Source organism: Oncorhynchus masou, chromosome 32, assembly GCF_036934945.1.
Source record: "Oncorhynchus masou masou isolate Uvic2021 chromosome 32, UVic_Omas_1.1, whole genome shotgun sequence".
Lineage (NCBI taxonomy): Eukaryota > Metazoa > Chordata > Actinopteri > Salmoniformes > Salmonidae > Oncorhynchus > Oncorhynchus masou.
In genome coordinates, this window is record NC_088243.1 from 507,058 (window position 1) to 521,896 (window position 14,839).

The following is a 14,839-nucleotide window of genomic DNA, read 5'->3' on the forward strand; positions in this document are numbered from 1 at the left end:
GCGCATGTGTCAGTATGTGTGTCAGTGTGTGTGTGTGTGTGTGTGTCAGTGTGTGTGTCAGTGTGTGTGTGTGTGTGTGTGTGTGTGTGTGTCAGTATGTGTGTCAGTATGTGTGTGTGTGTCTGTGTGTGTGTGTGTGTGTATGTGTGTCAGTGTGTGTGTGTGTGCGTTCATGCAGGTGAATGTGAATGCACGTGGAGTCTTGTTCGCCCCGACATGCCTTTTAGAGTCTACTCTATGACCAAGAGAGAGGGGGACGTCATACAACGACACAGCCAATCAGAGCTTAGCTTTTTAGGCTTGTAAAGACTTTAGTGGAAGTGGCAAAAGCCAGCAGTTTAAAAAATAATAATCCAGAATGCCCTATACACCGTCCGGCTTCTTCTGTGACCGGCTGATCCGGGAGAGAGAGAGAAGAGATGGAGAAGGATCCCTCAGCAAGCCCCTGCGCTTCAGCGGACAGGACTTTACCGCACTCAGACAAGAGTGCCTCGCCAAGAAGAGCCTGTTTGAGGATGACACCTTCCCAGCCTCCGTGGAGTCTCTGGGCTACAGGGAGCTGGGACACAAGTCCAACAAGGTCAAGAACATCGTCTGGAGGAGACCCAAGGTAGGGGGGGGGGGTGGATCTGGAGGAGACCCAAGGTAGGAGGGAGGGGGGTGGATCTGGAGGAGACCCAAGGTAGGAGAGGAGGGGGGGGGGAATGGGGTGTATCTGGAGGAGACCCAAGGTAGGAGAGGAGGGGGGGAGTGGGGTGGATCTGGAGGAGACCCAAGGTAGGAGAGGAGGGGGGGGGGATCTGGAGGAGACCCAAGGTAGGAGAGGGGGGGGGGCATACAGGAGAGGAAGATGTATGGCTAGAAATGGTTCTGAATCATATGGTTATAGAATGGTTAGAAATGGTTCTGAAATGGTTCTGAATCATATGGTTAGAAATGGTTCTGAATCATATGGTTAGAAATGGTTCTGAATCATATGGTTAGAAATGGTTCTGAATCATATGGTTATAGAATGGTTAGAAATGGTTCTGAATCATATGGTTAGAAATGGTTCTGAATCATATGGTTAGAAATGGTTCTGAATCATATGGTTATAGAATGGTTAGAAATGGTTCTGAATCATATGGTTAGAAATGGTTCTGAATCATATGGTTATAGAATGGTTAGAAATGGTTCTGAATCATATGGTTAGAAATGGTTCTGAATCATATGGTTAGAAATGGTTCTGAATCATTTGGTTAGAAATGGTTCTGAATCATATGGTTATAGAATGGTTAGAAATGGTTCTGAATCATATGGTTAATGTAAAACAGATGGCAACAGGTCCGACGTCTCTGAAGTGGACTGTGTACCTTATTGCCTGGATGCGGATTTACTTTGACGTGATTAGCATGGGGTTACATCGGCTTTAGGTTAGAAAAAGCTGAATGTGGCAGGATGTGACGTTGGTTGGTTTAACAAAACTATTCAAGGTAATGCACGGGTATAGGGGAGTAACAGTTCACCAAACCCACTGTTCAGCATGTACTGCGGTTTTGGGGTTACTGGTCGGATACAGTACAACGTAAAAAGGACATTTAATAACAGTTACTGTAGTGAATTTCTGCTTATTTGGCAAAATACGCTAAATCAAAAGCACACTATGTGCCCAAGTCCAGTTTCTGTGAAATAATCCACAATGTTCCTGGCATTGTCTAGGGCCATTGGCTAGGGCCATTGTCTAGGGCCATTCCCCCCAGAAATATCCAGGAACTTGCAGGTGCCTTGGTGGAAGAGTGGGGTAACATCTCACAGCAAGAACTGACAAATCTGGTGCAGTCTATGAGGAGGAGATGCACTGCAGTACTTAATGCAGCTGGTGGCCACACCAGATACTGACTGTTACTTTTGATTTTGACCCCCCCTTTGTTCAGGGACACGTTATTCCATTTCTGTTCGTCACATGTCTGTGGTTTACATCTCAGTTGTTGAATCTTGTTATGTTCATACAAATATTTACACATGTTAAGTTTGCTGAAAATAAACGCAGTTGACAGTGAGAGGACGTTTCTTTTTTTGCTGAGTTTAGGATTACTAGTACCTGTCTTGGCGGCATCAAACCGAGAGAAGCTAGTTGGCTAATTGAGTCTGCATGTGTAACAGTACAGCTTTCGTCCCTCTCCTCGCCCCAACCTGGGCTCGAACCAGGGACCAAGTGGGTGGGCCTTTGCCCTCCCCTGCCCAGTCATGTGAAATCCATAGATTAGGGCCTAATGAATTTATTTCAGTTGACTCATTTCTTCATATGAACTGTAACTCAGTAAAATCATTGAAATTGTTGTATGTTGCGGTTTTATTTTTTGTTCAGTATAGAATATTTAAGCAATAAGGCTGTTCTTATGCACGACGCAACACAGAGTGCCTGGACACAGCCATTAGCCGTGGTATATTGGCCGTATACCACAACCCCCCCGAGGTGCCTCATTGCTGTTATAAATTGGTTATCAACGTAATTAGAGCAGCAAAAAAAATGAATATTTTGTCATACCCGTGGTATACACTCCGATATACCACAGCTGTCAGCCCAATCAGCATTCAGAGCAGGAACCACCCAGCTAGGTCACATGTTAACTAATCCACGTGTCTGTGTTTCTATGTGAGTATTGGCATAGTGTTAGCCGGTACTTTCCTTCTGTTTCCAAACAATGAAAGTGCTTCATCAGCTCCACACTGTTGCTGTTACAGTGTTATTCACTGTAATGGGCCACTATTTCACAGCAGTGAACTAGTTTAGAATACATGCAAACCTAAAGTGACAGATATACAGTTGAAGACAGAAAGTTTACATACACCTTTAGCCAAATACATTTAGACTCAGTTTTTCCACAATTGCTGACATTTAATCCTTGTAAAAAAAAAAAAATCCCTGTTTTAAGTCATTTAGGATCACCGCTTTATTTTAAGAATGTGAAATGACAGAATAATGAATGATTTATTTAAGCTTTTATGTTTTGGGTAGCCTTCCACAAGCTTCCCACAATAAGTTGGGTGAATTTTGGCCCATTCCTCCTTACAGAGCTGGTGTAATTGAGTCAGGTTTGTCGGCCTCCTTCCTCACACACGCTGTTTCAGTTCTGCCCACAAATTTTCTATAGGATTGAGATCAGGGCTTTGTGATGGCCACTCCAATACCTTGACTTTGTCATTAAGCCATTTTGCCACAACTTTGGAAGTATACTTGGGGTCATTGTCCATTTGGAAGACATTTGAGACCAAGCTTTAACTTCCTGACTGATGTCTTCAGATGTTGCTTCAATATATCCACATAATTTTCTTCCCTCATGATGCCATCTATTTTGTGAAGTGCACCAGTCCCTCCTGCAGCAAAGCACCCCCACAACATGATGCTGCCACCCCTGTGCTTCATGTTTGGGATGGTGTTCTTTGACTTGCAAGCCTCCCCCTTTTTCCTCCAAACATAACGATGGTCATTATGGCCAAACAGTTCTATTTTTGTTTCCTCAGACCAGAGGACATTTCTCCAAAAAGTACGATCTTTGTCCCCATGTGCAGTTGCAAACTGTAGTCTGGCTTTTTTTAATGGGGGTTTTGGAGCAGTGTCTTCTTCCTTGCTGAGTGGCCTTTCAGGTTATGTCGATATAGGACTCGTTTTACTGTGGATATAGATGCTTTTGCACCTGTTTCCTCCAGCATCTTCACAAGGTCCTTTGCTGTTGTTCTGGGATTGAGTTGCACTTTTCACACCAAAATACATTCATCTCTCGGAGACAGAACGCGTCTCCTTCCTGAGCGGTATGACGGCTGCGTGGTCCCATGGTGCTTATACTTGCGTACTATTGTTTGTACAGATGAAGGTGGTACCTTCAGGCGTTTGGAAATTGCTCCCAATGATGAACCAGACTTGTGGAGGTCTACAATTATTTTTCTGAGGTCTTGGCTGATTTATTTTGATTTTCCCATGATGTCAAGCAAAGAGGCACTGAGTTTGAAGGTAGGCCTCGAAATACATTCACAGGTACACCTCCAATTGACTCAAATGTTGTCAATTAGCCTATCAGAAGCTTCTAAAGCCATGACATAATTTTCTGGATTTTTCCAAGCTGTTCAAAGGCACAGTCAACTTAGTGTATGTAAACTTCTGACCCACTGGAATTGTGATACAATGAATTATAAGTTAAATAATCTGTCTGTAAACAATTGTTGGAAAAATTACTTGTCATGCACAAAGTAGATGTCCTAACCGACTTGCTAAAACTGTAGTTTGTTAACAATAATTTTGTAGAGTGGTTGAATAATGAGTTTTAATGACTCCAACCTAAGTGTATGTTAACTTCTGACTTCAACTGTATCCTCCCAGTCAGCTAATCCACATGTCTGTCTGTGTCTTCAATATATATCCTCCCAGTCAGCTAATCCACATGTCTGTCTGTGTCTGTGTCTTCAATATATATCCTCCCAGTCAGCTAATCCACATGTCTGTCTGTGTCTTCAATATATATCCTCCCAGTCAGCTAATCCACATGTCTGTCTGTTTCTGTGTCTTCAATATATATCCTCCCAGTCAGCTAATCCACATGTCTGTCTGTGTCTTCAATATATATCCTCCCAGTCAGCTAATCCACATGTCTGTCTGTGTCTTCAATATATATCCTCCCAGTCAGCTAATCCACATGTCTGTCTGTGTCTGTGTCTTCAATATGTATCCTCCCAGTCAGCTAATCCACATGTCTGTCTGTGTCTGTATCTTCAATATATATCCTCCCAGTCAGCTAATCCACATGTCTGTCTGTGTCTTCAATATATATCCTCCCAGTCAGCTAATCCACATGTCTGTCTGTGTCTGTGTCTTCAATATATATCCTCCCAGTCAGCTAATCCACATGTCTGTCTGTGTCTGTGTCTTCAATATATATCCTCCCAGTCAGCTAATCCACATGTCTGTCTGTGTCTTCAATATATATCCTCCCAGTCAGCTAATCCACATGTCTGTCTGTGTCTGTGTCTTCAATATGTATCCTCCCAGTCAGCTAATCCACATGTCTGTGTCTGTGTCTTCAATATATATCCTCCCAGTCAGCTAATCCACATGTCTGTCTGTGTCTGTGTCTTCAATATGTATCCTCCCAGTCAGCTAATCCACATGTCTGTCTGTGTCTTCAATACATATCCTCCCAGTCAGCTAATCCACATGTCTGTCTGTTTCTGTCTGTTTCAGGAGATCTGTGAGAACCCTCAGTTCATTGTGGGCGGAGCCAGCAGGACAGACATTTGCCAAGGAGACCTTGGTAAATAATAACTACACTACACTGACCCCAACACTACACTGACCCCAACACTACACTACACTGACCCCAACACTACACTACACTGACCCCAACACCACACTGCACTGACCCCAACACCACACTACACTGACCCCAACACTACACTACACTGACCCCAACACTACACTACACTGACCCCAACACTACACTACACTGACCCCAACACTACACTACACTGACCCCAACACTACACTACACTGACCCCAACACTACACTACACTGACCCCAACACTACACTACACTGACCCCAACACTACACTACACTGACCCCAACACTACACTGACCCCAACACTACACTGACCCCAACACTACACTACACTGACCCCAACACTACACTGACCCCAACACTACACTACACTGACCCCAACACTACACTACACTGACCCCAACACTACACTACACTGACCCCAACACTACACTGACTCCAACACTACACTACACTGACTCCAACACTACACTGACCCCAACACTACACTACACTGACCCCAACACTACACTACACTGACCCCAACACTACACTGACCCCAACACTACACTACACTGACCCCAACACTACACTGCACTGACCCCACCACTACACTACACTGACCCCAACACTACACTGACCCCAACACTACACTGCACTGACCCCAACACTACACTGACCCCAACACTACACTGACCCCAACACTACACTGACCCCAACACTACACTACACTGACCCCAACACTACACTACACTGACCCCAACACTACACTACACTGACCCCAACACTACACTGACCCCTACACTACACTGACCCCAACACTACACTACACTGACCCCAACACTACACTGACCCCAATACTACACTGACCCCAATACTACACTACACTGACCCCAACACTATACTACACTGACCCCAACACTACACTACACTGACCCCAACACTACACTACACTGACCCCAACACTACACTACACTGACCCCAACACTACACTACACTGACCCCAACACTACACTACACTGACCCCAACACTACACTACACTGACCCCAACACTACACTACACTGACCCCAACACTACACTACACTGACCCCAACACTACACTGACCCCAACACTACACTACACTGACCCCAACACTACACTACACTGACCCCAACACTACACTACACTGACCCCAAAACTACACTACACTGACTCCAACACTACACTACACTGACTCCAACACTACACTACACTGACCCCTACACTACACTGACCCCAACACTACACTGACCCCTACACTACACTGACCCCAACACTACACTGACCCCAACACTACACTACACTGACCCCAACACTACACTGACCCCAACACTACACTGACCCCAATACTACACTACACTGACCCCAACACTATACTACACTGACCCCAACACTACACTACACTGACCCCAACACTACACTACACTGACCCCAACACTACACTGACCCCTACACTACACTGACCCCAACACTACACTGACCCCAACACTACACTACACTGACCCCAACACTACACTGACCCCAATACTACACTACACTGACCCCAACACTACACTACACTGACCCCAACACTACACTACACTGACCCCAACACTACACTACACTGACCCCAACACTACACTACACTGACCCCAACACTACACTACACTGACCCCAACACTACACTACACTGACCCCAACACTGCACTACACTGACCCCAACACTACACTACACTGACCCCAACACTACACTACACTGACCCCAACACTACACTGACCCCAACACTACACTACACTGACCCCAGCACTACACTGACCCCAACACTACACTACACTGACCCCAACACTACACTACACTGACCCCAACACGATTGTCTCTTCTCTTGCTAGTTTGCTGTTAACTTTGGACAGTTGAGTTGAGTGCTTTGAATATTTGTGTGGGACAGGTCCCCTTTATCCTCTGTTGTTGCTACGCCTGTGGATGCTTATGGTGAGGAGAGGTCAGGTGTGATGTATTATGTATGGTAACCTGTCCCATTATAGCCCTGGTAACCTGTCCCATTATAGCCCTGGTAACCTGTCCCATTATAGCCCTGGTAACCTGTCCCATTATAGCCCTGGTAACCTGTCCCATTATAGCCCTGGTAACCTGTCCCACTATAGCCCTGGTAACCTGTCCCACTATAGCCCTGGTAACCCGTCCCTTCAAGGGAGAAAACATCTAATCTCTCCCCCTGCGAGCCTCATAACCGGCCTCTCCACCTCTCTACCAGGGGCCTCTCCACCTCTCTACCAGGGGCCTCTTCACCTCTCTACCAGGGGCCTCTCCACCTCTCTACCAGGGGCCTCTTCACCTCTCTACCAGGGGCCTCTCCACCTCTCTACCAGGGGCCTCTTCACCTCTCTACCAGGGGCCTCTTCACCTCTCTACCAGGGGCCTCTTCACCTCTCTACCAGGGGCCTCTTCACCTCTCTACCAGGGGCCTCTTCACCTCTCTACCAGGGGCCTCTTCACCTCTCTACCAGGGGCCTCTTCACCTCTCTACCAGGGGCCTCTCCACCTCTCTACCAGGGGCCTCTCCACCTCTCTACCAGGGGCCTCTCCACCTCTCTACCAGGGGACTCCTCACCTCTCTACCCGGGGCCTCTCCACCTCTCTACCAGGGGCCTCTCCACCTCTCTACCAGGGGCCTCTTCACCTCTCTACCAGGGGCCTCTCCACCTCTCTACCAGGGGCCTCTCCACCTCTCTACCAGGGGCCTCTTCACCTCTCTACCCGGGGCCTCTCCACCTCTCTACCAGGGGCCTCTTCACCTCTCTACCAGGGGCCTCTCCACCTCTCTACCAGGGGCCTCTCCACCTCTCTACCAGGGGCCTCTCCACCTCTCTACCAGGGGCCTCTCCACCTCTCTACCAGGGGCCTCTTCACCTCTCTACCAGGGGCCTCTCCACCTCTCTACCAGGGGCCTCTTCACCTCTCTACCAGGGGCCTCTCCACCTCTCTACCAGGGGCCTCTCCACCTCTCTACCAGGGGCATCTCCACCTCTCTACCAGGGGCCTCTTCACCTCTCTACCAGGGGCCTCTCCACCTCTCTACCAGGGGCCTCTCCACCTCTCTACCATGGGACTCCTCACCTCTCTACCCGGGGCCTCTCCACCTCTCTACCAGGGGCCTCTCCACCTCTCTACCAGGGGCCTCTCTATATTGTACTGGCTCTATGGAAGAGATTCCAGCTAGCAGCACTTCTCATTGTTGAGCTGTTCGTCCATCCTGGGGAACAAAGATCCATGCAGGCTGGGACCAAAATATTCTAAATGCTCAAAACTGTTGAACAATGTCAGTTAACTCCCTGACTGGGCACATCCTCCACACCGGGGTGGAGGGACAGCCAGCAAACACTGAGGGACAGCCAGCAAACACTGAGGGACAACCAGAAAACACTGAGGTCAGGAGGGAGACTTTTCCTCAACAACACAAAGATATCAGAGGAAATATTATAAATATAATATTATATAATATTAGTATTATTCAGATATCAAGTCACATCTGGAGACAACCAATGGGATGATGGCCAATGACAACCAATGGGATGATGGCCACTGACAACCAATGGGATGGTGGCCACTGACAACCAATGGGATGGTGGCCACTGACAACCAATGGGATGGTGGCCACTGACAACCAATGGGATGGTGGCCACTGACAACCAATGGGATGATGGCCACTGACAACCAATGGGATGATGGCCAATGACAACCAATGGGATGGTGGTCACTGACAACCAATGGAATGGTGGCCACTGACAACCAATGGAATGATGGCCACTGACAACCAATGGAATGATGGCCACTGACAACCAATGGAATGATGGCCACTGACAACCAATGGAATGATGGCCACTGACAACCAATGGAATGATGGCCACTGACAACCAATGGGATGATGGCCAATGACAACCAATGGAATGATGGCCACTGACAACCAATGGGATGATGGTCACTGACAACCAATGGGATGGTGGCCACTGACAACCAATGGGATGGTGGCCACTGACAACCAATGGGATGATGGCCACTACTCAATAGTCAAACAATAAGGGGGAAAAATGACAGCTCTCGTCCATTAACTCCAATCAACTGTAATGGCTTCAGAGAACAATGATTTTACATGCTGTGTACATTTTACAAGAATCATTGACTGTGTTGTTGACTGTCTTCATTGACTGTGATCATTGTGTGTAAGTGCGTGATGATGATGGTGTGTGTGTGTGTGTGTGTGTGTGTGTGTGTGTGTGTGTGTGTGTGTGTGTGTGTGTGTGTCTGTGGGTGACTGCTGGCTGAAAATATTGTATCGGTATTTTTAGATTCACATCACAGTGTTGTTGTTATACAAATGCACAACTATGTTATTGGTGTGTGTCTCACTGCGTTTTTCCAAAGGTGACTGCTGGCTGCTGGCTGCTATAGCCTGTCTGACTCTGAATGAGAAGCTTCTCTACCGGGTCGTACCTCAGGATCAGAGCTACTCCGAGGGATATGGAGGAATCTTCCACTTCCAGGTCAGAAACTCACCAATCAAAACAACCCTCATTATTAGATAACTAGAAACAATAACGCATTTTACAAACCGTAGACTATTTCTATGTTGTATTGTAATCAGGGAAGGGCTCAATTCCATTTCAAGTCAGTGAGTTCAGGAAGTACACTGACATATGGAACTGAAATTGAATTTCCTCAAAAGTGGGATAGGCATTCCGGGTGTGCTTGACTGAATTGAACTGAAATCAACCCCCCCCCAGACCCTGATTACAATACATTATCAACTCCTGTCAAATGTCTTCAACCGTGTCTTTTCCTGCATGGCACATCTTTTCCTCCACCAAGTTCTGGCGCTATGGCGACTGGGTTGACGTTGTCATTGACGACCGCATCCCCACCTTCAACAACCAGCTGGTGTTCACCAAGTCTGCTGAGAGGAACGAGTTCTGGAGCGCCCTGCTGGAGAAGGCCTACGCCAAGTACGTACCCCTAACTCTATACCAAGTACGTACCCCTAACTCTAAGCCAAGTACGTACCCCTAACTCTATGCCAAGTACGTACCCCTAACTCTATGCCAAGTACGTACCCCTAACTCTATGCCAAGTACGTACCCCTAACTCTATGCCAAACACGTACCCCTAACTCTATGCCAAGTACGTACCCCTAACTCTATGCCAAATACGTACCCCTAACTCTATGCCAAGTAACGTAGCCCTAACTCTATGCCAAACACGTACCCCTAACTCTATGCCAAGTACGTACCCCTAACTCTATGCCAAACGTACCCTAACGTACCCCTAACTCTATGCCAAGTACGACCCCTAACTCTATGCCAAGTACGTACCCCTAACTCTATGCCAAACACGTACCCCTAACTCTATACCAAGTACGTACCCCTAACTCTATGCCAAATACTACCCCTAACTCTATGCCAAGTACGTACCCCTAACTCTATGCCAAACACGTACCCCTAACTCTATACCAAGTACGTACCCCTAACTCTACGCCAAGTACGTACCCCTAACTCTATACTAAATACGACCCCTAACTCTATGCCAAGTACGTACCCCTAACTCTATGCCAAACACGTACCCCTAACTCTATACCAAGTACGTACCCCTAACTCTACGCCAAGTACGTACCCCTAACTCTATGCCAAGTACGTAACTCCCAAGTAACTCTACGCCAAGTACGTACCCTAACTCTAACTCAAGTATGCCAACTCTATACGTACGACCCCTAACTCTATGCCAAGTACGTACCCCTAACTCTATGCCTAACTCTATGCCAAGTACGTACCCCTAACTCTATGCCAAGTACGTACCCTAACTCTATGCCAAGTACGTACCCCTAATGCCTCTAACTCTATGCCAAACACGTACCCCTAACTCTATACCAAGTACGTACCCCTAACTCTATACCAAGTACGTACCCCTAACTCTACGCCAAGTACGTACCCCTAACTCTATGCCAAGTATGTACCCCTAACTCTATGCCAAGCACGTACCCCCTAACTCTATGCCCAAGTACGTACCCCTAACTCTATGCCAAATATGCCGTACCCCTAACTCTATGCCAAACACGTACCCCTAACTCTATGCCACTACCCCTAACTCTATGCCAAGTACGTACCCCTAACTCTATGCCAAGTACGTACCCCTAACTCTATGCCAAGTACGTACCCCTAACTCTATGCCAACCAATGACCCCTAACTATACCCCTAACTCTATGCCAAGTACGTACCCCTAACTCTATGCCAAGTACGTACCCCTAACTCTATGCCAAGTACGTACCCTAACTCTATGCCAAACACGTACCCCTAACTCTATGCCAAGTACGTACCCCTAACTCTATGCCAAGTACGTACCCCTAACTCTATGCCAAACATGTACCCCTAAACTAACTCTATGCCAAGTACACGTAACCCCTAACTCTATGCCAAGTACGTACCCCTAACTCTATGCCAAGTACATACCCCTAACTCTATGCCAAGTACGTACCCCTAACTCTATACTAAATACGACCCCTAACTCTATGCCAAGTACGTACCCCTAACTCTATACTAAATACGACCCCTAACTCTATGCCAAGTACGACCCCTAACGTACCCCTAACTCTATGCCAACTCTACGTACGACCCCTAACTCTATGCCAAACGTACCCCTAACTCTATGCCAATATGTACCCCTAACTCTATGCCAAGTACGTACCCCTAAATGCCAAATACGTACCCCTAACTCTATGCCAAGTACGTACCCCTAACTCTATGCCAAGTACGTACCCCTAACTCTATGCCAAGTACGTACCCCTAACTCTATGCCAAGTACGTACCCCTAACTCTATGCCAAGTACGTACCCCTAACTCTATGCCAAGTACGTACCCCTAACTCTATGCCAAGTACGTACCCCTAACTCTATGCCAAGTACGTACCCCTAACTCTATACGTACCCCTAACTCTATGCCAAGTACGTACCCCTAACTCTATCTATGCCCTAACTCTATGCCAAGTACGTACCCCTAACTCTATGCCAAGTACGTAGCCCTAACTCTATGCCAAGTACGTAGCCCTAACTCTATGCCAAGTACGTAGCCCTAACTCTATGCCAAGTACGTACCCCTAACTCTATGCCAAGTACGTACCCCTAACTCTATGCCAAGTGCGTACCCCTAACTCTATGCCAAGTGCGTACCCCTAACTCTATGCCAAAGCGTACCCCCTAACTCTATAGTACGTGCCCCCCTAACTCTATGCAAAGTACGTACCCCTAACTCTGTGCCAAGTCTAGATGAATAAGGGAAATGAAATCTATATACTGTAGAAGTCTATACGCTAGATATAGACTACTTTCTTCACTGCCTCAGCATGACACCTTCTGCACTACTCTGATTCTAGCCACCTCAACCTGCCTCTCTCCCACCAGACACTTCCAATCCCCAGCAACACTGGCACCCCTACAGTTGACTCACACAACTTTATCCACAGAAAGGGCACAATCCTCTGTCCCATGACCTCCTGCACACTTCCCACATTTTGGAATCTCCCTCCTACACACGGCTGCAACATGACCGTAAACGTTACGCCTGAAACAGCGCAGTGGATTCGACACAAAAGCAGGAAACTGCAGGATAAACTGACCCACTCAGTGTAACCCACTCAGTGTAACCCACTCAGTGGTTTCTCCACAAAAGCAGGATAACTGACCCACTCTGTGTAACCCACTCAGTGTAACCCACTCAGTGGTTTCTCCACAAAAGCAGGATAACTGACCCACTCAGTGTAACCCACTCAGTGGTTTCTCCACAAAAGCAGGATAACTGACCCACCCAGTGTAACCCACTCAGTGGTTTCTCCACAAAAGCAGGATAACTGACCCACTCAGTGTAACCCACTCAGTGTCACCCACTCTGTGTAACCCACTCAGTTTAACCCACTCAGTGGTTTCTCCACAAAAGCAGGATAACTGACCCACTCAGTGTAACCCACTCAGTGTAATTGGCACTGGAGGCTGTTACTGTTTTACGGGCTCCTAACCAATCGTGCTATTCAGTTTTTTTTCCGTTTTGTTTGTAAACTTTTTATTTTACGTAATATTTCTGCCACCGTCTCTTATGACAGAAAATAGATTTTGGACATCGGAAACAGCAACTTATCACCGGACTGGACGCAGACCTTTTATTTAAACAATTGGAGGGAAAGATTTACGTCTCCTCCCGGACCAGACACAAAGCCCCGTCATTCTCACGAAGAGGAGACACCGATACAGGGGCTACAGATCCGGGTGCTTGGTGAGAATTAGTTGGCGAGTGGATAATCCACTCGTAATAAAATGTCAGTGGAGACACTTGCCAGTTGGTCAGCGCATGCTCGGAGTACACGTCCTGGTAATCTGTTTGGCCCTGCGGCCTTGTCAATGTTTAAAGGTCTTACTCACATCGGCTATGGAGAGCGTGATCACACAGTCATCCGGAACAGCTGATGCTCTCATGCATGCTTCAGTGTTGCTTGCCTCGAAGCAAGCATAGAAGTAATTTAGCTCGTCTGGTAGGTTCATGTCACTGGGCAGCTCGTGGCTTTGCTTCCCTTTGTAGTCTGTAATAGTTTACAAGTACTGCCACATCCAACGAGCATCAGAGCCCATGTAGTAGGATTCGATCTTAGTCCTGTATTGACGCTTTGCCTGTTTGTATACCACAGGTATGACAACACGTTTACTTACACTGCTCTAATTTACATTGGTAACCAGTTTATAACAGCAATAAGGCAACTCTGGGGTTTGTGGTATATGGCCAATATACCACGACTATGGGCAGTGTCCAGGCACTCCGTGTTGCGTCGTGCATAAGAACAACCCTAAGCAATGGTATATTGGCCATATACCACACTCCGTTAGGCCTTATTGCTTAAATATACAACAGCTTTCCAATGACTACTCGACCTTGCTCTCCCTGTTCTCTCCCCTAATCCTCGCCCTGACATTCATTTGGTCATGTGCTTAAAAAGACAGTACATTAAACATGAAAGCACAGGAACTACACACAATAATATTGCACTTTCACATTTAAAGTTGAAAGCGCAATATGATTTATACTGGAGGAACCAACAGACTATCGATTATTATATATCTATTATTATTATATCTATTATTATTTTACCTTTGTTTAACTAGGCAAGAACAGTTAAGAACAAATTCTTATTTTCAATGACGGCCTGGGAACAGTGGGTTAACTGCCTGTTCAGGGGCAGAACGACAGATTTGTACCTTGTCAGCTTGGGGGTTTAACCACTAGGCTACCCTGCCGCCCCAATAAAAGAGTCCCCATATCTATCTGTTCTGATCTTCTTTTAAAGAAGTATCTTTCCCCTTGTCTGCTGCTGCTGTCACTCCGTTTTCAGTGGAGGGGATGAGTACTGTCCTGTAAAATGCCTTTCAAGTTTTAGGAGGATGAGTTTTGTGTGAATGGGATGAGTACTGTCCTGTAAAATGCTTTCACGTTTTAGAAGGATG

General features: G+C 46.8%; 1 protein-coding gene across 4 annotated transcripts in view; it reads left to right on the forward strand.

Annotated features, from left to right (window-relative positions):
• The first annotated feature begins 216 nt into the window (after positions 1–216).
• Positions 217–14,839, forward strand: part of LOC135525438 (calpain-3-like) — a 48,526-nt gene continuing 33,903 nt past the window's right edge. For all 4 annotated transcript variants that reach the window (XM_064953066.1, XM_064953067.1, XM_064953065.1 and 1 more), the window contains exons 1-4: positions 217–610; positions 5,216–5,285; positions 9,732–9,850; positions 10,176–10,309. In XM_064953066.1, the coding sequence (XP_064809138.1) occupies positions 359–610; positions 5,216–5,285; positions 9,732–9,850; positions 10,176–10,309 (575 nt within the window). In that variant the 5' untranslated portion in view covers positions 217–358. The remainder of the gene's footprint in view (positions 611–5,215; positions 5,286–9,731; positions 9,851–10,175; positions 10,310–14,839) is intronic.